At 38.1% G+C, this 26034-nt stretch overlaps 1 protein-coding gene across 7 annotated transcripts in view; it reads left to right on the plus strand.

Annotated features, from left to right (window-relative positions):
* Positions 1 to 26034, plus strand: part of ltbp1 (latent transforming growth factor beta binding protein 1) — a 67046-nt gene that overhangs the window by 17249 nt on the left and 23763 nt on the right. For 3 of the 7 annotated variants that reach the window (XM_043263146.1, XM_043263147.1, XM_043263151.1), the window contains exons 4-13: positions 4063 to 4217; positions 8646 to 8813; positions 14144 to 14347; positions 14982 to 15241; positions 16168 to 16270; positions 18971 to 19030; positions 22325 to 22447; positions 24160 to 24327; positions 24694 to 24909; positions 25718 to 25737. In XM_043263146.1, coding sequence (XP_043119081.1) covers positions 4063 to 4217; positions 8646 to 8813; positions 14144 to 14347; positions 14982 to 15241; positions 16168 to 16270; positions 18971 to 19030; positions 22325 to 22447; positions 24160 to 24327; positions 24694 to 24909; positions 25718 to 25737 — 1477 coding nt within the window. Of the gene's footprint in view, positions 1 to 4062; positions 4218 to 8039; positions 8541 to 8645; positions 8814 to 14143; positions 14348 to 14981; positions 15242 to 16167; positions 16271 to 18970; positions 19031 to 22324; positions 22448 to 24159; positions 24328 to 24693; positions 24910 to 25717; positions 25738 to 26034 lie in introns of those variants that run through there. The other 4 variants (XM_043263148.1, XM_043263152.1, XM_043263153.1 and 1 more) reach the window with 3 other exon arrangements.

Here is a 26034-nt window from a genome sequence, read left to right on the forward strand (position 1 = left end):
ATGTGCTGCTTACATCTTACACACGTGTGTTATGTGGCGTTGAAAGCGTCCAGTCAGCCCTTCAGGGAGGGTTTTCGTCAGGGATAGTCTTACTCTGTCTGCGGTTGTGGGTGTTTGGGCTTTACGTCACAGTCCTAAGTGTCTTAAGGACTGATATTTCTTTTAAAGGTTGTCCTCATTTATATGTGCATGTGCCTGTATGAGTGGGTTTCAACTAGGTCTGGTGTTTTAGGGAGGATCCGTGCGTATGGACAGTGTTTGTGTGTGGGTTTAAATGTATTTACAGACTGTGGGTGTGTGTGGTTAGTGTGTAGGCATTTAGAAAGAGTGTATGTGTGTGGTTTGTGTGGGTGGGTGTGCACATGTGGTTTGGCTTGAGTGTGTGTGTGTATGTATGCATTTAGAGAAGGTTTGTGTTGTTGGTGTAGTGTGTTTGAACTGTTACAGTGTGTGTGTATGTGTTTGAACTGTTACAGTGATCCACAGGTGCTGGGCAGGTCAGGTTTCCTGTGTTATTTGGTTTCAATCTGAAATGCAGCCTGGCAGTGAACCAGAGTCTGGATTCATGGAGCACCTCGGGTTTAGTGTGGTAGACCTATCCAGACACCTGTCAGACGAGAAGCTGGGGAGCAGTGTGCGAGAAGAGGAGACAATAAAAGAGACACATGTCCTCCCTGTCGCTATTGCCGCCAGCTTGTGCACCTGTTGAGGAAGAGCTACGAGATGCCCGCTGGCATAAGAACATGAGAAACCGTCATGGTGTAGTGTAGTCCTCTTGGAGGAGATTTGAACAAGCCAACTGGCCTCCCTCGCAAACACAGACGCAAAATTTAGTTTTCCTGTCTGCATGTGCAGGAAACCCACAGCTCTTTCCACACCAGGTCTGGTAACGCAGCTTATTAGGAAGTTCATGAGTACTGGCTTTAGAATTATAAACCCATTCCGGCTTTTAATGCTCTTGGCTTTATTAGTAATAATGCTTGCTTAGGCAACGCCCAAGCAATCACCCAAACACCCAGCTTCACCGCGTTGGGCTGCATTCATTAGTAATTGCGCCCAAGTGTTCTTACTTGGATTGGCAGACACAGTTCTCGTGCATTAAATTTATTCATTCCCTCGTTCTAATGTTTATAAATCTGGATTATTTTGAATGTAGAGCACGTACCTGCAGTTGCGAATTAGCATAATACATGCCCAAGACATCGCCATTTAAGGCAATTTTGTACAAGCTGTCCTGTGCAACAATTCATCTCTCTCTGCAAATGCATCCTTAAACTTATGTGTATGTGTTTGTTTATAAGGGAAACTGGTTCTACGTTTACGGTGAAATGAATGGGGCATATATCAAACGTCACCTGACTAAATCCGAAAAACAGATCTCATTACATTTGCTACATTTGACAGTGTTAACAGCTGTATGAATGAAATAAACTTTTCGATATCAATTTACATGTGATAGACATAGGTTATGACCATCTTTGGTTTCCCCTTTGAAGAAATCTTGAGTAAAACTGCTCCATATTTAACTAAGCACATACACAACACTTGAATGAGACCTCTATAGAATACGCAGGTCTGTCTCGCATGACTCACCATTATATGTATACATGCATGTGTATAGTAGATAGTGGGAAAATAGAGAGATACATCTGGAAATGCTTGAAACACTGTCTTCCACTAGTTCACACCACATATCAGCTTCCACTATCCAGGACATGTGATGGTGTGTGTGTGAGAGAGAGCACTTACACAGCTCATTGCTTTTCACCTGTTTAGGAAGAGACATTTTGCACTCTTTCTTTTTATGTGTGTGTTCTGCTTTTTGTAAACTGTTAATGTTCTGTGTTCTGTGGGGTGTAAGTGGTTTTACTTCTGAAAAGACCAACTTGCATTGTCATTCTGGTTCAGGGTGGTTTAGCTGGTGAACAAGCACGGCTTTGTTTCTTGACAGCAAAACCAGTAACAACCACACTCTGAGCCATACAGTATCTTTTAAGTTAGGTTTGTCTTTGCTGCTCTAAGTAGAGGGCCCAAAGTCAATTCTCAAAAGCTATTATATGCTTTTCCCAGACAAATTCAGTTAGTCCTTGCACAAGGCTTGACTTTTGTGTCTAAACATGAACACATTTACCTTCTCATAACTAGAATGCAAAATACTTGCTAAAATCTTTTTTATATCTGCATGCCTCTGTTTTTCAACCCCAGAGTTGTGAACACTGAGCCAATTGACTGTTCTTTAAATCGTTTGATCTGTTGGTACATATGCACAGAACAGAAGTACAATATTAGAAAGACTGTGAGAAAGGGTGAGAGACTATGCTCTTCAACACGCTGCATGACATTTGGAGCAGTATAAACATACATTTTAAAATGAGACCTCTTAGGAAACATCAAATGAGAGATGAAAGACAGACAGAGCAACAAAGCTGAATAGTGTGAAAGACAAGATAGATCAGTGGAGAAAAGCAACTTCTGTTTACACTTTCCTTGTAAATATTCTCATTTTGTTTACTCGTTTCTGTGTATCTGCTTCTTCCGTTGCTTTACATTTGATTAGAAATCCGACACTGTTTATACTTTGTCCTCACATTCTCGCTTTGTTGTGGGATTGTTTTGAATAAAAAGCACGTTGTTATGTCTAAAACCTTGCCCGCACTGAAAGGCGGCGATTACTGCCTACACTTCCATTGGTAGTTTTTTCATTGTGTAGCTGCTCATTTGCATGCAGTATTTGTCAGTATTGGTGACAAGTTACTGATGTCTGTTCCATTTTCAACTGCAATTTTACATGATGGTGAATGCCTTTTATCACTAAGACACCATTCAGACAGATCTGAGGTCTGTGCTGTTATTCTAAGTTGCCAACCCTGATTTAGTCCTGTGCGTCACCGTCTTAGAAAGATTCCCAGCTGTGATTCTGAGCAACCACATCCCTGTTTTCTTCATCCTAATAGATGTATGAAAGACAAATCAAATTTTACATCCGTTTCCTCACAGCTGTGTGCTGTGTTTTGTCTCCTTATTAGCAAGATGTTTGATACTTTCACACAGACGTAGCTGATAATTATCAGTGCCCATAATCCCCTCACAGACTTCTTGTGTGGAATTTGGCTGTATTTGGTTTTTAAGTTGTGTTCTGTACTCGGGCTAGTAGTGATCTGACTATCTAAAGAGCGTTTTAAGGTACTTTCCAAAATTTTGTGAAAAAGTCTGTCTTTTGAGATGGCTCAGTTTGGCCAAACATTAAAGCAACATTGTGTCCTCATTTTGATATTATTTATAATATATTTATTAATTAATATACATTTTTTTTTCAGTTTTGATTTTAGTTGTAGTGGATGTTATGTGCTTTCATTATTTTTCATTATTTATATTTCTGCATGGTTTTACTTTTTGTGGTAATTTTAGTTTTTAATCTTAATGCATCTGTCAAGGCAGCAAATTGAAGTTTATCATGTAATATTTATATTTTATTAAATTTTTTATTTAAAATTTGCTTTTAATAGTTTAAGTTGACACTGGCAGTGAAGGCAATCCCAGACTGCACTGCAACAGCAGTATTTCATTCATTCATAGTTGAGCTCACTTGGTCAGTAAACTGATATGCTATACAAAAAATATAGAAAAAAACATTTTACAGAAACATTTATATGGTTATAATACAAAGATCCATGTCTCTAGTGCTATGATTGATTTTTGTCCATGTGCTGGCGTTCAGCTGCGTGTGTGTAATGCAACATAATGCAAACAAATATAAATCATGTGAATGCTGATGTGTTTTCTATGTTGCAAATGATTGGTTTCATTTATGTGACCAGAAGCATGTCTGAATGTTCAGGGTACTATGGGTTTCCATATGGCCTTGAGCAGGAAATGAATCAAAATGAAAAGCACATAAATTAAAATATGAATGCATGAATGACATAAATATATGAATATTTAAATATGGACATAAATCATTGTAGCAGAAAGACAGAGTGACAGAAAAAAGAAATAACAGTAAAAACAAAAAACTTTAAGTGATTTAAAGTTTTTTTTTGTTTGAATTTCTTTATCTTGCAGAGTACAAAACCCGGTTTCAATGACGATGCACCAAAGCAAAACCCAGAAATACATGGTTCAACAGAAAAACTACCACACTCACACACAGGTGCATGGAGTAGGCCCTACCCTGAACCGGGCCATCCCTCTTTCAGTGGGACACAGTCCAATAAATGGTAAGTACAATCCATTTAGTGCTGGATCAATTCAATGTGTTTTTTGTGTTGTTTTTCACAGCACATGAGCTTGTCACTTAAAGGGTGGTTGTGGGGGGAAGCAAATGCAGTTTTATGCATTCAGGAAGTAGGTCTATGTTTTCAAAGAAGTGTGTTTTGATTGTAAAGGGAAAGATAACCTTGTTAAGCTTTCCAAAAGAACCCAGCATCAAATCTCTATGTTCTGTTCGAAATGGGAAGTGCTCGTCAGTCTTTAGCTCCATCCACAAAGAACGCTTCCAGCTCTGCTTTTTTCTGAGAAAATCGTAAAACCTTTTGGAGATATTGTCAAGAATTGTTCATGTGTCACTGAAAACTGGACTAATGGCTGCAAGTAGAACTGTTATTTTAAATCGTAATAACATTTCACATTATTACTGTTCTTGCTGTGTTTCTGAAAAACTAAATGCATCTCTGGTGAATATTATGGACTACTACTTCTTTAAAAATAATTAAAATCTTACTCACTCCCAGCTCTTTCATAGTAGTGTGTGTCTTGGCTTCCACTCTCTATAATTTTGACACACTGATGTAATCCCAAAGCATCTTCTCCTGTTGAAGAAATCTGAGAAAGAGTGACATAAGCATCTCAAAATGTTATTTAATGTATCAGTTTTTATTTTTCAACAAGTCTCACTGACTCTGCGTGAAGTCCCGGGTGTTTGACGGAATGATAGATCACACACACCGTGAAACATTCTGTGAAAAGAGTGACAGCATGTCTGGCTCGCTTAGAAACATTTAGCTCCCTGTCTGCAACGCTGTGAGATGACAGTACGGTTCTGTTAAATGTCTGTAGTTGAATATGGTGATAAAACAGGGTTCCCACGGTCATCAATATTAAAGATGAATATTAAAACTTACACGCCTGGACGAGTTACGCAAATGTATTAAATATTGAAAAGTCATGAAAGTATCTAATCATGCTGGATTTGAATACAATAGCTACAAAATGATTTTTAAACATCATTATCTATCACAAACCACCAGAATGTCATGGAAAAAGAAGGAAATTCATTGATCAAAAGGTGTGGGAATCCACAGTATACAAATTAGTGGTTAGATGATGCACAAACACAAGCATGTGCATTTCAGACCCTACTTTCTCACTTCCCCTCTCTCTATTGCTTGTCTGCTGCTGTCTCATTTATTGTAATTTTGTATTGCTGCAGGTCAGCCCTTAAGTTATGGCCCCATTGTTTTTTTCCAAGCGGATCCTCTGGTTGAAATCGTATAAAGACTTAAGCATTGCCTTGTGCGCTGCACTGTCTAAAGTGAATTATTAGCCTCATTTTCTCCGGGTAATTTTAGATAAAAGCCTGGCCATAAGGGAAGGCAAGAACTGGAGAAAAGAGAGAGAAAGAGGGGGGGGCACTAAATAAATGACAGAACGTTACGATAAACGGTCATTGAGTGCTCTTAGGAGGCAGGTGAGAGGATTAGATACAGTAGTTGTGCATGTGAATGAGGGGACAGTGGGGCGGCAGAACTAATGTGTAGCATGACATCTATTATCCCTCTTCCTGCCCTGCAGACTGGCAGCGTTACACAACTATGTCGAATACAGCCAGAGCTCTGCTGTAATACTAATGCAAGGAGGAGCCCGTGGGGTATTGGGTAACTGTTTTTGCACGGTGTTGTGGTCTGACATGCCGTTTCTCGCTGCTTTGAAACTCAGCCAAACCGCACGCTGACTGGATGTCGGATCTTACAGAAGTGACCGGGTTCACTCAGAGGGAGACAGACCTTTACATATTACATTACGTTAGTCTGTAGGTCGTAAGAGACAAGCATCTCACTGACTTCCTGTTGACCTCATGTTATGTTTGTAGTTTTGATTGGATTTAAGGATTTAAGGGGTATTGTGTTTTCTTGATATTTTGATAACAATGCATATTTCAGGTTTAATGATGGACAAATACTTTATTCGATTTATTTATTGGTCCACCTAGTTTTACTTTGAAGACAATGAACACTTAAAAAAAGTCATTTGCTTACAAATCAGACTACACAGACTGTGCTACATGTTTCTGGTTCTCTAAAAAAGCAGATGTTAGGAGAATTCAATTTTATTATATTACATTCAATTCCTGTTAAATCTTAAGTCTTTCAAGGTAGCCTAACTAACCAAAAGTGTTAGCAATAGGCATAAAGGTAAAGCAAATATTCATTTCCTGTTAATATAGTCTTGATTTGAATTATCTCAGCTCTCAAAAGTTCAATTACTGCTGTGTCTGCAGCTTCAGGTAAAGTTTGTAGGCCAAATTCAGTGCAAAGATTTTGTTTACTGCAAAATAATGAAAAGAAAACACAGTTTTGTATTACTGTGTCTTATTCGCAAAACAAATGACTTAAACTTTTTACTGAATTGAAAAATAAGCAACCAGTGTTATTTGATACCTCTTGTCTCTTGATCCATTTCTTTAAATTGTAATGTTCAAAAAAAGATGGGAGTTAACATTGAAATCAGTTTGTCACATCCTGATACAAGTGATGAAATACAGATGCTATTTTAATATTCATTTATTTAATGAAAAAATTTACCATCTCTTGCTTGACATGCAAGTTGCATCCCTCTAAACCGCATTAGCTCATGTCCAGGTAGGGGAGGGAAATCCTACATCTGGGGTTAGCCTTTATAATTAGTTCTTACAAAAACAAAACAAGTCTGTGGTATTTCCTATGGTAATTTAGGTTTTCCAACTAAAAGTGTTTTTGTGGTTAATGGTAGTTATAGCAGACTGACTAGTTTCTCAATGTCATCTGGCACCCAGTGAGGTCTGTCAGCAGCCGTCTGTGTGTGTGGGGTCGGGCACTCTCTGGTAAAGCCATTCATCTCTTGTCGTCTGTTGCTGTACGCTCTCAGTGTGTCTTCCTCGATTTACTTTCCTTTCTCACTTCATAACAGCTGTAGATGTGTGCGCGAGCTTCATTAGTAACTAGCTGATTTATCTTGTGTCTGTGGAGACGCTGTTTGATCTTTGAGGAAAGGTTACATGTTAGATTCTAGTTGGTACATGACAGAGAGAGGGAGGAAGACTAAGCAGTATAAAGCATAATGCAGATGTTGGTGACTTTCGGCCAGCAGTGATGCAAATTAGCTCGCACTTCACTTTGATCTTTTAACATAGCTAGGATATGGCACAAACTGTGTGTATGGTCTGCACAAACTGTATGGCCTACTTGTATTAAAACCTCTACGATATAAACGTTTTTTTCTGTCCCACAGAGGAAAGTCATGGTAAAAGTCAGTGTTATTCATAGTATTTTTTTAAACGATCCTTTAATGAGATTTGTTTTTAATGGATCAATGGAGGATGAATGATAGCGTAAGGGTCAGGAATAGAGACAAAGAAACAACAGAAACAGGAAGCAGACAGAAAAACAGGCAGGTAATTGAGCAGAAAACAGGCCAGGAATATCTACAGATGTATGACTGGAAAATATTTAGTGAGACAGTGATTCCAAGAGTATATCAGACTGCAGTTTAAATAACATGCTCACTAATACAATGAATTAATTAACTAGACACAGAGAGGGGAATGTGAGTAGATTCTTTTCCACATACTTTTACAGGTGGAAGTGACATCATTTCAATTAAAGGATTCAGTACAGACTATTTTAGGAAATTTGTTTTCCTTGCATTTTTCAGATGGAGGTGTGAAAGTCTATTTATGCTGGTAAGAGATGAAGCTGCTTAAGAGAGACAATGAGGTTGTAAATGGACTTCAACTAACAATTTTAAAATCATTTAATCTGACAATTATACATTTTTCTTTAATTAGATTAATTTACACCTAGCCAAACCTGATTACCATAAAAAACTATACACTTTTCATAGTTAATAATATTAATATGTTTGATCAGTAGTTGTAGCTTTAGATAGATATGAGTGGAAAGCCATCATTCCCTGTTTTCGTCGCTGTATAAGGCTTGGAGTTGTGGTCACTTTGTCCGAATCATGGGAGAAGAACTGGGTCTGGTCCCAGAGTTGTTTGCTCTCTCTCTCTCTTTTTCTCTCTCGCTCTTTTGCTTCTATTTTTTCCCCAGTCACCTCCTCATGTTCCAGAGTCTGAGATATTGGACCAAGGACAGAGAAAAGGAGGGAATGGACGAAAAAGGAATCAGACAGTCACAGGGGAACACGTACAGGAGACTAAGAAAAGACAAGACAACAGAAAGACTTTTTTCCTTTCTCCAGCCTCTCTCCCTCTCGCTCCCTCTCTCGTTTCACTTTCTTAAAGCTGAACTCCTGAGCTGTTCTGCCAGACTCTGCCTACAAAAGTGAGAGAGAGAGTCGTCCTGAGTTGTTTATGAAAGCCATGCCGTCCAGACTGATGGATTTTTCTCTCTTCTCTCTGTTGATGTCTCTGCTTTGCTGGGCTGCAGTAGGGAACCACACAGGCCGGATCAAGGTGGTCTTCACCCCGACTATCTGCAAGATGACCTGCACCAACGGCCGCTGTCAGAACAGCTGTCAGCAGGGCAACACCACCACTATCATCAGCGAGAACGGGCACGCTACGGACACGCTCACCGCCCCCAACTTCAGAGTCGGTGAGTGGCATGGCCACCTCTTTTCAATGTATTGTGGGAAAAGTGGGATGTTTTCATTCACCCAGGTTTTTGTAGAACATGTAATTCCTTTGGCAACTGGACTGTTGAATGTATGCGTATGCTTGTGTTTGCTGTATACTGAACAGAGAACAGCTGGCCGCGGGCCTGTTACATCATGTCCAGCCTTAGACAGGTCTATAATTATGGCTGATGTTTGGATGTGTTTCTAGTCGCAGTTCGGAGGGGAGTTTTCACTTGCCTGGCAGATATTGTGGAAAAGTTTAAGATGCTTTAGACTGTGTCTGAAAAACCTACATAATTGGACCTCAGTTCTTCTAGGTTCATTTCCAGTAGTGAGATTTCACAATGAGGGCTCAGAATGAATCGAAAGCATGCGGTTATGACACAGCAGAATGTCTTCTGCCCTCTGGCTCAGCCAGTCCATGTTCATTTACTGAATAGAGACAGAGCAGTATGGGTTCTTCACACACTTCTTAGTTGCGTAATCTGGTGGATCCCAATCAGGGCATATGAAAAGAATTTAATTTGGCTGTTATAGAGTCTTTGTTTATTTTTTGTTAACTTCTCATTAATATCTGCCCTAATTTTGATGTATTTGGTCATGAATGGTGTTTTTTTTTTTTACCTGTTGAGCATTGAATTTGAATTCCAATATAGGATATGCAAATTACTGCTGTTAAACATTCCAGTTGGATTTCATTTGTAAATTTGGCATTTCTCTCAGAGAAAGTGTGATTGCCCCAGAACTGTCAAAACTTGTGAAAAATAAACTCGGGTGTCTTATTATAGATAGTGGAAACTTTTTTTTTTTACAAACTTAGTTGCTATATTAGTTTTAATATTAATGATAAATAATACTATGAATTCATAGGAGCACATTTCTAACCAGTGGGGTTTCTGGGTACAAGACAAAAAAGTACACTTCCTTTCTAAGTAAAGTCAAAAAGTACATTGACTTCTTGCTCCACTGCTCTTTAAGGTCCTGTACTGGGGGACGAAAAAGTAGTTACTTTGTGACTTGCATTAGGGTCAGGAATGGAGCAATAGACACAATTTATACACATAGTTGTTACATAAAGGTTACTTTTGAATCCAATTACTTTGTGGACACAAAGGTAGCATTCATCTAGGGGTTGTTTTCACCAGTGGGTTTTGTAATCAGCACCCGGCAGGTTGAGCCGCTGAAATTGTATTCCATATAACAGGGTCAGGAAAGCTCAGAGGAGTAAGTGTTCGGACAGATACTCTCAGAATAAGCAGAGTTGTGCGTGGCGCTAAGATGTCATTCTCTCTTTTTCTCCCTGGGCAAGCTGTTTGTCTGAATGAGGGGAACGTCTGGAGTGGGTGAGTGTGTGCGGCCTTATAAGGAACACAGAGCATTCTGTCAGCTCTGATCCAGACGCAGCTGGGAGGAGAGATCCCAGGCCGAGCTCCAGACACACACACACACACACACACACACACACACACACACACACACACACACACACACACACATACAGATTAGAGTTGGATCAATACCAAGATTTTGGCTTTGGTACTCTGGACCAACCTCTAGTACCTCAGTGTTGATGCTAAATCAATACCTTAAACAACAAATAAACAGCTTCAGGCAAATGATAAATGAAACTAGAGCTGTCAATAGGTTTAGTAATTTGACTTGTCTCAGAGCAAATGTGCAATAATTAAATATGCCTTTCCCCATACATCACCCTTCAAAAGTTTTGAGGCAGTAAGATTTTTGATGCCACATGATCCTTCACTGCCCAAGAAACAATTCTTGTTATCATCAATCTTAAAAACAGTTGTACAACTTGATTTTTTTTTTTACTGCCTGAATAGACAGCTTAAAAGAACAGCTTTTATTTGAAATAGATGTTTGTTCTTTGTAACAAAGTAAAAATCTTTATTGTTTGTTTTCACATGAAAAAATTAAAAATTACACTTATTGAGCTTTTCTGACTTTTACATTTTGTAAATATCAGTTTTATTTTAGTGTTAAATTTGTTTAGTCTTCTTACGATACCGTAATACTACATGAACCTTAAAACTACGCACATACTGTGTAGTATAAATTATCAAATGGATCATGTCAAAATTGGCAAAATGACATTGTCATGGACATTTTTTTATCAGTACTCCATGCACATAGAGACTGTGGTACAGACCTCTAAAGTATTAATCAACTCTAGGTTTTGACTGCCACATTGATCAATAGACCATCTCATAGAAATACTAAAGCATTATCACAACTGATCGATATGTAGCTGCATGCTCCTTTATTATGATTGCATTGGAGATAGGAATGTATTACTGTACTTCAGAAAATCATCAGTGATGTCCAGACTGCTCCAACTGGAGTTGAATGTTTATCCCGAGTGACTGTGTATGTGTATGTCTCACCCAAACGCGTTTTTGGACACAGATGTGCTGGGTGTTTTGAGAGTCATCCCCATGGATCTGCCATTGAACCTGTCTGTACTAGCAGAGGCGTTGGGGTTTACAGGAAAATGTTATTTGTTCTGTTTTAGGGCTGTGAGTGGCTGCCTTTTTTTTTTTTTTGGTATTTCAGGTGGGCTAATGGCATTACAGTTACAAAAAGCTCTGACGACTTGCTTTTTCTGTTCTCACTTATGTGGAACTCAACTGCCAAATGCTTTTAATGGGTGTGTGTTCCTGAACACATATTCACAAGTCATATTTTCATCAATATTCACATGCCATCTGAGAATCTTGCTAGATTTTTTGATTAGTTGTATAGAATTAGTGTGGATGTGAGGTCTTTAAAACTGATTTTGTTTTAATAGTGTCTGAGTCTTAACAACTAAACACCATACTCTATTATTTTAAAGTATTAGATCACTACATTTTTTAAAGAATAAATACTTTTATTCAGCAAGAGTTCAGTTGATCAAAGTGACAGTCAGGACATTTTTAATCTTATAAAAATGTAAATGTTAAATAAATCCAGTCATTTTTATGTTTTGTCAGGGCATCAATACACAGCACAGCTGTTTACATCATTGATAATAATAAGAAATGCTTCTTGAACATTAAATGAACACAATAGAATTGTTTCTGAGGGGTCATGTAAAACTTAAGACTTCAGAAATGACTGCTGAAAATTCAGCCTTGCCGTCACAAGAATACATTTCATTTTAAAACATATGAAACTAGACAACAGGTGTCTTAAATTGTAATAATATTTCACAATATTTTTTCTTTTCAAATAAATGCAGACTTTTTAAAGACAGTGTGCATTTTTTGCATAGAATAAAGTACCTCATATTTTTATTATTAAATATCTCATGATGCTACTGATGAAAGCCAACTGTATTTTAATATTAGCATTTTTTTATATTATGCCACCTGGCTAATATGAAATCATATATGAGTGAAGTTAGCTGGCATAATTTCTTCTAGGTTGGTTGATGTGGAATAAAAAGAAATTGTGAACAGTTGGCAAATGTAATGAGGACAAAAAATAAATAAATAAAATACAAAGGACATTGTTTGACACAAGTGTACAACATAACTTCAGTCATATATTTCTGGAATATTTTATGTATTTTTTATTTTCTCTTTGGGGTTTTGATTTCTTTCATTTGCACCTATTTGGGTTTTCAAAATGTTTATTCCACCAGAGATATTCAACAAGTATGAAAACCACTATGGTCTGCTCGAGTCAAATCTGTTCTGCCAGGCCTCTCATTAGAGCTGCTCCTGGCTGTCAACTCATCTAAAAAGTATTGTGAATGTGTGTATGTATAAGAACCTATGCTACAGATAAAACCAGCCATGACAACAAAAAATGATATAACCACCACATCAGTAATAGGTAGAGCTCATAAATATATATGCATACCTCTTTTATATAATAAATCATGTTATTAACGTATGACACAGTTAAAGTTAATGATTGTGTAGTCTGTCATTCTACTAGCTGTCTTCCCATTTCTGCCACATTATATTTGTTTACTATCATACAGCTCTATTTCCTTCTGTCCGGGAGATAGTGGTGCTGTGTAGTAGTACACTAGTTGGGCAGGAAATATATGAGTGTGTGTATGTGTGCGTGATTCAATGTTGATACATGAGTGTGTCAAGTTATTGCCTGAGGTTCACTGTTGGCACTGTAGAATAGTCCTAGATTTCCCACTAGAGCAGAAATAATGAAAGTGTGTATGTGTGTGCGCGTTGCGTATAAATCATGCTTTGTCAGAGTGAATGTAAATATTTATATAAATACACCAATGTATTGGAGAAAATATATGTATTTTGTGTGTCTGTGTTTGTTTGTGTGTGCGTGTGTGTATGTGAGGTTGTTTAACTATACCTTGGGGACAAAATTGTTCCTGGAAGACAGTTAAATATGACAAAACCTCCTCTTTGTGGACATTTTGGGTTATCCTCATTTGGACAAATGAACAAAATAATGCTTCATTAAAAAAAAAAAAAAATTGAACGTTTATATATAAATAATACAAGACTGATATGCCAAGTAAGCAGTCTACCCTTCCTTTATTCTTAAATTATGGTATCTGCAGAGGACTGGCCACAGGAAGTCTATGCGGTTTGAGAGGAAATGACATCATGTTGTGCTGTGTGGGAGTGGCGGTTCTGAACACCGTGCTGTTTTAACGAGCATTTAGCATGAGAAGTTCATGATGGTTAATTATATTATGTGGCTTTTGGATTGGGAACGTTTTTAAAGAATATCATGACAGGAGAATGAGGTTCACCTCATTTAAATGTTCAAAATATTGTCCTTTACCACAACACAAACATATTGCAGTAAAATATCAAGCCCCAAAACGTTTATTTACCTCAGCTGTGGGATAATTAAATCCATTCATCATTTCGCTAGTAATATTACTGAGCCGAATGTGATCTAAAAGCTCAAGTCGAGATTTTAAGGAGTGTGAAATATGGCTAAAAGCAAGCGAGGTTGAGAGAAAGTCGAAGATGTTTCACGGCAGAATGGTCCGTCACCATAATGGCATGTTTCAGTGGAAATGTGTCACGTAGAACTCTCGTTACACGCCACCACAAAAGTTCCTAAACAGCTTTTGTGTGAAGCGTTTAAGCACCTACACACACGCACACAACAGCCCACAAGCAAAACCTTGCTCAAGCACGGGACAAAGCTAAAGTTTGATGTTAATTTTGTTAGTTCATCTGTGTGTATGTTTGTCTCTTAAATGTGATGGGTCTATTAACAGGAAGTTGAACTAAACTAAACGCTGAAAAATGTCACCCGAAATGGCTGTGCTTAACCACACTCCGCTCTGTTTGTGTGTGTGTTTTAGTTGTTTGCCATTTGCCCTGCATGAATGGAGGAAAATGCAGCGCACGGGACAAGTGCCAGTGCCCACCAAACTTTACTGGAAAATTCTGCCAAATGGCGAATCCCACTGGTCACCAGGGTCAGCATACTGTGTTAAACGGGCAGAAGACACACGTCCATTCAATGCACACGTTGCCCCTCACCTACGGCACTGGACAAAACCAGGGTAACCCTTTTATTTCTGTTGAAAATCTTGCTGAAAATTGTTATTCAGAAACACGTAGCGTTACTGTTATCAAAGGAATAATCAGTGTTTAGAATTACTCCAAAAAATTGTTTTCTAGAATATACGTGCATGTGTGTGTATTTATTTGTATATAATAAATATACACAGCACATACACATATATTATGTAATCTAAAATTTTATTTTGGATGTGATTAATCATTTGACAGCACTAGTTTATTGTAAATTTCTCATAAACTGATTCCTTGAAAAATGGTATCCAATTTTACCACTTCATTGTCAGGGCAGTGCAATGACATAAACAGTAAAACTCTGAAATGACCGTAAAAAACAAATGCAACATCTCAAGTAATGCACAGTTTTTAATAGAATAAATATTGCTAGTTATTTTTAAATGTATCACATTTTATGGCATTTAAGTCTGCCAGAAACTGTCCTCAATCACTTGTACGTGTCTCATTGTTACATTATTTAAATTTTTTCCCCTTTTTTAGAGAAGAAAGGACCTTTGTCAAAAATATTTTTTTAGCAAATTAACATTACACCACCAATTCTGTTGACTGAGGTTTTTATTAAACCATATGAATCCCCCTAAACGTCTAACTTTTCTGTAGGTTTGGTGAATGTCCATGTGAAACATCCTCCAGAAGCCTCTGTCCAGATCCATCAGGTATCTTCGGTGGACAGTAACGGACAGATGAAGAACACACAGTCCAGTCACACCTTCACCTACCACAGCAGCAGCCAGAGCATCCAACACGGTCACACTCACAGCGGCGTCATTTACCCCAACCAGCAAACATACCCCCAATACCTGCCGGTGACTTCCAAGAACCAGCTAGGACGCTGCTTCCAGGAGACTGCTGGAATGCAGGTCAGAGAAACATATTGTTTTGTTTGTAAACTCATATATACTGCTTTCATATGAGGAAATGTAATATTCACACTACATGTAAAACCTTAATTGATGTCATTATTTGCTCACCGCATCTCAGTCCAAACCTCTGTGATTTTTCATTATTATTTCTTTAAAAAGGAAAGATATGTGTTTTGGTGCATACAATAAAAGGTTTCAGTGTTATTTAGTTTTTTTTATCCTGTTTTATTGTATGGACAAAAATTCCTTTCCTTTTTATTCAATTGTGTCTCTGTCACTCTCACCATTGCTGTGAGCTGTGAATCATACACTATTACACTCTGTCTCTAAACTAACTCATTTTCAGCTATCATCAAATGATCAAGAAGTAGAGCGAGAGACAAAATGAATAGTGAGATTAGACTCCCACCAGAACATTGTGGTGCTCAGGGGAACATCTGTCTCTTAAGAAGAGCACTGCAGATGAAATACAAAACAATGATTCTCAAAAGAGTACCTGCCTCCAGCTTAAAAGAACGTTCAGTTGTCTTCTACTCCTATAGTTGTTAGTCTATCAAGTTATTATCAAGTTCACCTCAGTCCTGTTTGTTTACTCTAATCCTGAACGTGCCGTGACTGTTTTTGCAACCATTCAGACTTAATTTGCGACTTTGTCTTTTCGTGTCAGCAGAGAGGAGGGTGTTATCAGGTTGCTTGAGTTGCTTGTATCATTGCCGTCTCTCAGATTGTTGTTCATTTCGTGCCTGGTTCAGCAGATTAGATTGAGTCAGGGGAGAGATATCAGAGTGTTGATCAGAAAGAACAGGGATCAAGAGCTGTGTGTGAGCAGAATTATGTGTATGTGTGTGGTAAATGGTCTAGATGAGTATCACTGTATTTCTCTCTTATTTATTACTGGATTTGATTGTGTTTTGTTGTTGTAGTGTGGGAAAGCTCTGCCCGGCCTGTCTAAACAAGATGCCTGTTGTGGGACGGTGGGCACATCATGGGGATTCCACAAATGCCAAAAATGCCCCAAGAAAACATGTAAGCTACTGCCTCGCTCACACAAACAAACACTTCGGTCTCACACAATTATCTGCCTCATTTTTACAAACAAAAACACCCATTAGACAATTATCTACCTAGCTTTCACAAACCTAAACACTCATCTCACGCACACAAATTGCTCTCAAGATCTAAATATGGTACAATTTTCTTTTTTCCTGCTCACAACTGACAATTCACAAAATCTGACAAACAAGACAGGAGAGTAGATTAATGTCAGTGAACTTGAAAAATGGTATGTTTTGACATCTTTCTGTGGTTAGAATAAGATACCTACTGATGTGCATTTATGTTTATTTTATAGTAGTTTAAACTAGTAAAAAGAAAGAAAGAATCAGTTAACATGCCACTTGAGGCACTACAGCGTTCTGTCAAGATACATTAAAGAGCCACAAAATGTGATTTATTGATTGAATTTCTTTTAGAAATTTGGCTTAGACTTTTTCATACGTGAAGTTCTGCTCTTTCTTGTCTGTCAATCCGCACTGTGTAGGAGCATGATACTGTCAGACATAGCAACAGTATCTAAGGGGGTGGGATTTTGCAAAGAATTAATTGAGCACACAAGTTCAAATATACTTTATTGACCCCAAGCGAGGATGGACACATTCTGGACATGTGCACTACCTGTTTTTTGGATCTTTTTTTAATATAAATTCTGTCCACTTCTTACACAGAGAAACATCATGACCAAAAATACATGTCTCACTCTCGCACATGAAAACATCTTTCTCACACAGCCAATCTTCACATTTTCACCCAAAAATACCCATTTCTACCTTACACACTAGAACAAGTCTCTTCGTCATGTAGAAAATCATCTTCCTCATTTTAATGAATAAAAACACCTGTCTCACCCTCATACCCTCTCTTTCTTTCAAACATCTGTTTTACCTTACCACACACGAACATCTGTCTCTCCCTCCCACACGAGCATATGTCTTAGATTTTCACTTTTAGTCTGTTAATTGAAAAACCAGAATGACTGAAACAAACTATTGTATGATCAGAGTGAGACACACGTTAAACATTAATATGTTTGGGCCTTTTTCGAGATGAAACACTTTCAGAATGAGTGTGCTCAGTTTTCTAAAGTAGTGCTGTCCGAAAAGAGCGGGAAATCAATGATTCATCAAGAGGCCCAGCCTTGATTTCTCACTAACTAAAAGAGACTATGAGGAGTTCAAACCATTTGATGTCAAACCTCCAAGTGGCTGTGACTCAACAGACACATGTTCCTAATATCGCAGTGAGAACGAGATGGAAGGGATGCATTCCACAGAGAAAAGGCAAGTGCGTAATGAGTGGGCAAAGGAAAGAGAAAGCTGTAAAGTATTTGGTTACACGTGCTATGTTGAACTTACTGACATGCTGACTCACCTGGCGCACACTCCAGCTTTAGTAATGGTCCTTCACATACACACACATTTACTCATACAGTCGTGATTCCTCCATGCTTAGTCACTTCTCTGAAATCAGTCCCTACAGAAAACTTTTAGTGTACCACCCCTCTCGCTCTCTTTTTCTTTGCGGTATGTCCTTAGATGTTTCTGAAATTCTCTGCCCATATATGGGCATCACTGCATTCTGTGCATTCTCAGACATAACACTGATTTAAACCTTATGGACTTCACCAAAACAAACGTTCATGAATTTCTAAAATATTTCAGGATTGTTGTTTGTACTCTTAAAATGCCAATTAAAATGTTATTCCTTTTCTTGAAAAGTGTGGTTTAGTCATTTAACACTTTTTCATCTCATTTTCATGTGGATGGTTAGTCCATTTTGGAGGCGCAGTGATTCAATATAGCATTGAGAGGTGTGAAGTTGATCTGACATTGCCGTTGTCTCTGAGATCTGTTCACAGCAGCTGAGACGAGCACTTACTAGGACATCAGCTGGCACTGAACGGAAATAGAAGTGCACGGCAGTAACTGAACACAAGTGTTGGGGTAATGAAGATGTAAACAAGTCTGGAGTTCAGCCCCCTTTATTTCTGAAGCAGGCCCAAAATATGACCCCTGGAAGTGCCGATGCCATTCTGTTCTCTTCCAAATGAGTCATTCTGTCTCACTCTCTCTATGTTCTATTTATGTAATTTATTACGGTCATTACCCATGAGAATGAGAGGGAAGTAAACCCTGTTCCTGTTACGAGTTCCCAGTCGCAAGGCCTCCCCTGAGACAAACCGCTACAGAACTATGTACAGTGTTTTTGCTGACTTCTTATCTTTTTTTAATCTGTGAGCTCAGAGACAATGGTGTGTTTAACAACACGCTATGTAAAGTGATTCATGATGTGTGTTTGGATGTGTTTGTGTGTGGTGTGATAGTGCAGAACACGTAAGAACAGTGTTCACTCTGAATCCTAAGTGATTTCATTTTGCTTCACTTTATATGCGTATATATATGTGTGTTTAAACAAATAATTCAATAGATAGGTAAATATCTAGATATAGATATAATGCGTGTGTGGGTGCGTCATTTTTTAAACGTATGCTGATTATCATGATGAATTATTGTACAGCGGACGTAAAATAGCACTTACAGCTTATATTTTCATAAAACTAGATTTTGTTCTAACTGCAAGGGTTTTCTTTGCTGTGGAGAGAATGCTCGCTGTATCTAAATGTGCGTTTTTTTTTCCTCCACCTCCTCCTTCTCTCTCTTTTCTCCATAGCGATTCCTTTGATTGAATGTCCTCAAGGCTATAAGAGGCTGAATGCCACTCGCTGTATCGGTAAGAGCCACGACTTGTTTCTGCTTATATTCTTTATCGCTCATGCATGCATATGTTTAGCTAGGTTTTTTGTTCTTGCAGTGGACGTGTGTATGTTTGTTTTGTTGTGCTATTTATTGATTGTGGTGATTTTTGATAAGATGCATGAGCAAATGTGTCATTGTCATATACTTATTATTCAGCTCGCCCCCCACTGGCCTTTGCATGTCACAACTGGCCACATACACCATATACTGTCCCTTTCATTGCATTGCCATTTTAAAACAGTGTCCCAGATCTATCACAGAGAAGACTTTCTTTCACCGTTACGAGGAGAGACAGGTGGCATCTTTGATAGATCTGTCTAATCTATGTTGAAGCTGGATGTAATAGCAAGAGATCCAACACATCAGGGCCAGCAGCCAGAATAACTTCAGGGCTTTTCCTCAGCCTGAGTCAAAACTAAGTAACACTCATGCTGTCATGTACTGTTTATGTATGCCTTGGCAATGTAATCTCTTGTTTAGCATGCTAATAAGACAGAGTTGTGATGGGGGTGCTTGTATTGTTTAATTGCTTTATTTTAGTTAATAACTATAAAATTGCTAAAGCTGCTATTAGTTACTCAACCAATCAAATGTTTGGGGTTGGTAAGCTTTTTAAATCCTGACCAATCCTGATTTATTTGGTAATATTTTGAAAAACTATTTTTTTTCAAAAATGGTAATGGCACAGTTGAATTATCAACTCAGTTACTCCAGTCTTCAGTGTCACATTATTCTATAGAAAGCATTGTAATATGCTAATTCCTTGCTCAAGAAAGATTCATTATTAATGTTGAAAAGAGTAATGCTGCTTAGTAATTTTGTGGAATCTGTGATTTTTTTGGGGATTTGTCATTTATTTGAATGAGAATGTACTTTATAAATGTCTTATCTGACAATTTTGATCAGTCTTTTTGACCCCAAGCTTTTAAACATTGTTGTTTTTTAGTCTGTGCATCCGTATTATTCTATATTAAGGCTTTGCAACCTTTGCTACCTATTTGCCTTTCTGTCTCTATTTCTCCACACATCTGCTGTTAGCAGCCACCAACAGCCACCTCAGTCTGCCAAACCCAGAGCTGAACCACAGCTAAAAGTAAAGCAGACTGTGTTAAGGGGAAGTGCCCAGCGTGTGTCTTGGCCGCAGGAGAGGAGTTTGGAGGCTGGTAGATCTGGGCAACATTGGGACATACATAGAAATGCATAAAAATAATAGCAGAAAGATGCTATTTAGTCTCCATACACTACGAAATAAGCCAAAACTAGCTTTTATGTAAGGGGTTGACATTATTAATAAAGCTTCTTTTTTGTTTATGGTCTGCAAAAGTAGTAGCTGATCATGTGATCATTATGGGCGTCATGTTAAGATTGCTACAGAACACTGTATTTCTCAAAAGCTATTGAATTTTGAAAATCTAGTGCTCCTAGTTATAATTTCTTCACAGCATTAGCATGAAGAGGCTTTAGGAAAACATACCCTGTTTTGATGATTAAAATGTATCTTGGATTTTATAAACAGACCTCAAAGGGGGTTATTTTACCTTTATGTCTTCATGAATATTTCAGAATGGGCTGTTCTCAGAGGCTAGTTTACAGCACTTCTTTAGCGCTTAGTGTGCCGTTAAGTTTGAACTTAATCACTGCCCTGATAACACGGCCTGAGGGTCCCACTAAACCTTTGACGCTTTCCTGCGTCAGGCCAGAGTTTTACTGCGTAAGTGGACGTGTCTCCTGTGGTTTGGATGTTCTGCCAGGCTCTGATGCTCCCACTTCTCTCTTCCTGCCATTAGTCATGTTGCTGTCCTCATTGGCAGGTTTATGCTTTCAAATATAATCAGAGAATAATCTGCCTTGTCTTCATAATTTTTAATCTGTAAACTTATTTATGTTCAAGTTACTTTAAATATTTCTCATTATATTAACATAGAATTTTCTGCCTACATTGTTTTTTTTCATACTTTTTTTGCATACTATGTTTCGTAAGTGTAATCAATATGTATTTTCTTGCCACTAAGCGAAAAATAGTTTACCAATCTTGGGAACACAGTCCTGTTAACTAACAATGAGCAATACATTTTCAAGTATTTTTTCATCTTTGTTTACATCAGTTGATAAAATGGAATTGTTAGTTTGTGTATAATAATAATAATAATAATATGCAAATAATATATGTTATATAACATATGCTAAAACTGTGGAAATTAACATTAATTAAGATAAATAAATGCTTTAAAAGTATTATTCTTTGTTAGTTCATGCTTATGTTGTTAACTAATATTGACAAATGGAATATTATTAAGTGTTGTTACAAAAACATATCTCAATAAGCAGAATCTAAATAAGCATAGTTTATACAGAGAGGAGACATTTGAAGTAAAAAAAAAAAGAAATACTGTGTATATCAGCGCTATTATCAACTCATGTAGTGCCTAGTTAACCTGGTTTCTGGGTAGTTAGTAAATAAGACGCAGCTCGCTGAAATGATATGTGCAAAAGTGGTTTAGATGTTGTAAATTCACCCGTTAGGAGACCTTTAAGAATCTGCTGCCATATATTTTGTAAAGAGATGTGGGGTTTTGATGGGGACATTATGATGTCATGGCTTTGAGTGACAGCTCCTCTGGGCCAGTCTGTGTTCTGGTGCAGATGTTTGGATGCTTGAGGGATTGAGTGTATGCCCTCTCTCCATGAACATCACTGTCATCATGAACACATTAGCATTGCGTTAGGAAATGTTTGGATCTGTGTCCTGTTTTAAGTGACTGGGAATGATGACTGTCCACGCCCTTAACTCGCACTCAGTGGCCTCTTGAAGGGATATTAGTGTGCTCTCTCTGTGTGTGTAATTTTTTTATTATTATTTATTTATTTATTTTTAAGAAAAATAATTTTAAGAGGAAATCCAAAGGCATGTTTTCTTCAAAATTTTTCTTCACAAGTAAATTTATCTTTAAAGTATTTTATTCATTTTTAGATTTTAATGCCAGAAAACAAATGCAATGTGTGTATCGTGTTTCTTGTATTCTCAATATAATACTGTCATCGTTTACTTGACCTCAGGTTGTTCCACACTGTATTACTTTCTTTGTTCTGCCGAGTACATAATAAGATTGAAAATGCTTAATTGTTTTTTGTCTGTACAATGAAGATCACTGTAGTTTTGATCAGTGGACAAAAAAATAGTTTCGACATGAATCTTTCTGCAAAATATCTAATTTTGTGCTCCACAGAAAAAAAACATGAGCGTTCTTTATGTTTGTTATGATCCTAGATATTGACGAGTGTCAGATTCAAGGAGTTTGTCCCAATGGAAACTGCATAAACACAATGGGCAGCTACAGATGTATGTGCAACCCAGGCTTTGTGCCTGATCCCAGCCTGACCGCCTGTTTCCGTAAGTCTCTTCTCTTCTCTTCTCTTCTCTTCTCTTCTCTTCTCTTCTCTTCTCTTCTCTTCTCTTCTCTTCTCTTCTCTTCTCTTCTCTTCTCTTCTCTACTCTACTCTACTCTACTCTACTCTACTCTACTCTACTCTACTCTTCTCTTCTCTTCTCTTCTCTTCTCTTCTCTTCTCTTCTCTTCTCTTCTCTTCTCTTCTCTTCTCTTCTCAATCTTTGGCATGTTCCTGCTGTCTTGATGTTTACCTACTCGAAGATCTCTACAAATGTAACTGTATTCAGTGCAGCTAATCACTTCAGCTTATATCAGTAAGACTTGCTGATTAGTGCAGCTAGCAGCATGATTTAACATGGCTTCTAACACTAACCGAGGCTGTCACGTGAGCGGAGTGTTCTCTGCTGTTCAGTCATGGACATGTAACAGCAAGGTTGAAATGTGCTGGCATCATTCGTGCAGTCGGTCAATGGGGCACAAATACGCTCAAGCTTTCTCTGTGATTTAATAAGGTAACCTAAGTGTGCTGTCTGTGTTATTGTGATAAATATAGTGGCTGATCCTTCTGCTGGAAACCAGCGCTTGCCAAATTACACCTCTGGAACACGCCGTCATGTCCTTTTGTTCAGAGAAGATCTGAGAGTTCTTTTAATCCTCCTTTTAGCCATTAATTTTTTACTCTCATGCATACAGTATGTTTTGGCTGCCAGTATAAGGTCTGTCAGCACAAATCTGCTGTTATCTGCTATATGAAAATGTAGAATTGTCCATCTCTATAAAAAACTTGGCTTGGAATCGGTTCTTTATTAAAGTGAGAAATATGCCAGAAAGCACATTGACAATTATTTTATACTGTATATCAATAAATTTACCTGAAGGCATTGATTTAGTCTGTCACATTAGACAGTGTCAAATGTAAGTGTCGTACTATATTTGAAACATTTAACATTGGGTCTCATTCACTAATAAGTAGTAGTAGTATAAGTTTGTTAGGATAGGATGAAATTTGGCTGAGATTTTGAGGGTGGAAAATTTTTATTCTAAATATTGAGAAAATCACGTTTTAAAGCTGTCTGAATTAAGTTTTTTTGCCATTCATATTACTAATCACAAATTAAGTTAATATATTTATGGTAGGACATTTACAAAAATCTTAACTTAATATCCTAATTACTTTTGGCATAGAACGCAATGTATTTTTGGCTATTGCTATAAAGGTTCCTATGTTACTTATGACTGGCTTTGTGGTCCATAGATAAAGATATATAGAAATATAGTAGTGTTCAAACATTTGGGGTCCATAGGTTTTTTTAAGTGTATTGTAAAATATTTAATAAGATATTTGATAGTCATATCCAGTGCTTCTTGATTTACTAACCGCCCGTATATACTCTTTCTCACATGCTTTCTGCTTAACTTTCTCTTTGCTCTTGGTAGTATTCTTGTGCCGTGTTTTGTCTATCATGCATCTGAAAAACAGTATCACTTTTTTCATACACAGTCTCTGTCATGCTTTCCCCTACTCTCTGTTTTAATGTGGTTATAGAGGCAGTTGTTCTTTTGTTATGGCATTTTAGTAATTCATAGATGGAACACAAGGTGAAGGGAATCTCTTTTCTCTTTCTCTTTTGTTCTTTCTCTCTCTTCCATGTTTGTGTCATACACCGTGCACACTCCTCTCCTCCCTCCCTCCTTCCATCTCCATGGTAACCAGCCGAAACACCTGCTCTTCGCGAGGAGAAAGGTGCTTGCTTCCGATTGGTCAGTTCGGGGAAGCAGTGCTTGCACCCTGTGTCCACTCAGCTGAGTAAACAGTTATGCTGTTGTAGTGTGGGCAAGGCCTGGGGTCCTCATTGTGACCGTTGCCCTCTACCTGGGACAGGTAAGCGACCTGAGACACAACCCCTGTCGGCCCCATCTATTCTACTGATATCATCCCCTCTCTCTCCTCCACTTCAGTGTGGTTTGCATGTGTGTTCCACAGCTCGGCTGTTTAGATGCTTTTACACGCCATCACACGTTTTTGTTAGCTCTGCTATAGAATTTAGCAATTTAATATACACTTCTTACCTTACGTTTGTTTTTGCCTTCCCGTGAGGCCTGAAAAATCTGTTGATTTTTGCTCTTTTGTTTGGAATTTTTAGCAATGAAAGAAAATAGACCATCAGACAGATAATGAACTGATGGATGAAAAGATAGATTGGATACAGACAGATAGTTGTTGAGCATTTTTTTCTTTCTCTCATAGCTGCGTTTAAAGAAATCTGTCCTGGAGGAATGGGGTATCATGTCACCACACCATACATTTACAAGCCCAAACCTCCTAATGGACACATCCACCCAGACGGTCACGGGCAGAGCAAGCCCACCATTAGACACCAAGCACCTGTGGATCCACCCATGCCCTTCCCCACCCTACAGCAGCCCGTGGAAGCCCTCAGCATCACAGAGAGGCAGCTACCTGGTGAGTCACACAGAAGCTGCGCTATTTGTCCAACAGTCTGCATTATGTCTGTGAACGTACAGGCATTGTGATTTGTGTTTGTGATGGAAAGTTTATTTACATGATGGTCTGCCTGGATGCACCACATACACACTATAACTACACCAGCAAGAACTCTTTCACCCTCTTCCCTGTCCTTCTTTCCTTCTCTTTTAAATGTCATCACATGCACGCTTGGCACCAGGAAATGGAATGAGAATTGGCACCAGTCTGGAGTAGACTGAGATCCAAAATGTAGCCAAGCTTCTGTTGTTCCTATAGAAAGTGAACACAGGACTGTTCTCTCTTTGGCAGAGACAGAGAGTCATTAGTATTGCTTCCACCTTGCAAAACCAATGTCAAAGCTGATGAAGGATTCCAGAAGATCAGTGCATCGCATCATATTTTCTCCTTTCACTACTCTCACACAAAATGAACTGCACAGATTTTTATAGCCTCTCTGCAAAAGCAGCCCATAAAAGCATTGCACAGCTGAAAAGTGTGGTGGAGGTGGGCCAGGTTCAGAGAGAAAGTATTTGTCCTTGGGCTTTATTAAGTTTTGTCCTGTTGCTGGGAGACAGTGTTTCAAAGTTGCTCTGGAACTAAAATTGGTCCACTGAAGTTCACCCTTTTATACATTACATGACCAAATATTTGTGGACAGCATTTTTATTTTATTTAATTTCATCAGATGTTTTAATGGATTTACAAATGTGTGAATATTTGTTTCCTAGCTTTGTGTGACACAATTAATTTTTGTGTTTTTATATGACATAATGACCTGCTGTAGTGCCCACAGTTCCTCGGCAGGTAGGTTGGGTTTGATTCAGCAGTAAAGATCTGCTAAATATGCAGCACAGCTGATGCTTTCACGCACACATCAATGCAGCACTGCAAAATAGCAACAGACTTGCGTGCAGGAACATTATCATGTCATCACTACTGCATGACTGCTCTGTGCGCTCAGCATTCTGCTCTACAGAAGCGTGTGTATGTGTCAGTGTGTGTCCTTTGCTTTGTGAATGATTGTGATTATGTGCGTGTTTTTAATTAGCCTACATTAACGTTTACAAAAGAGCGGTTTTAAGTGACACTTTCACTATTGAA

Source organism: Puntigrus tetrazona, chromosome 17, assembly GCF_018831695.1.
Source record: "Puntigrus tetrazona isolate hp1 chromosome 17, ASM1883169v1, whole genome shotgun sequence".
Lineage (NCBI taxonomy): Eukaryota > Metazoa > Chordata > Actinopteri > Cypriniformes > Cyprinidae > Puntigrus > Puntigrus tetrazona.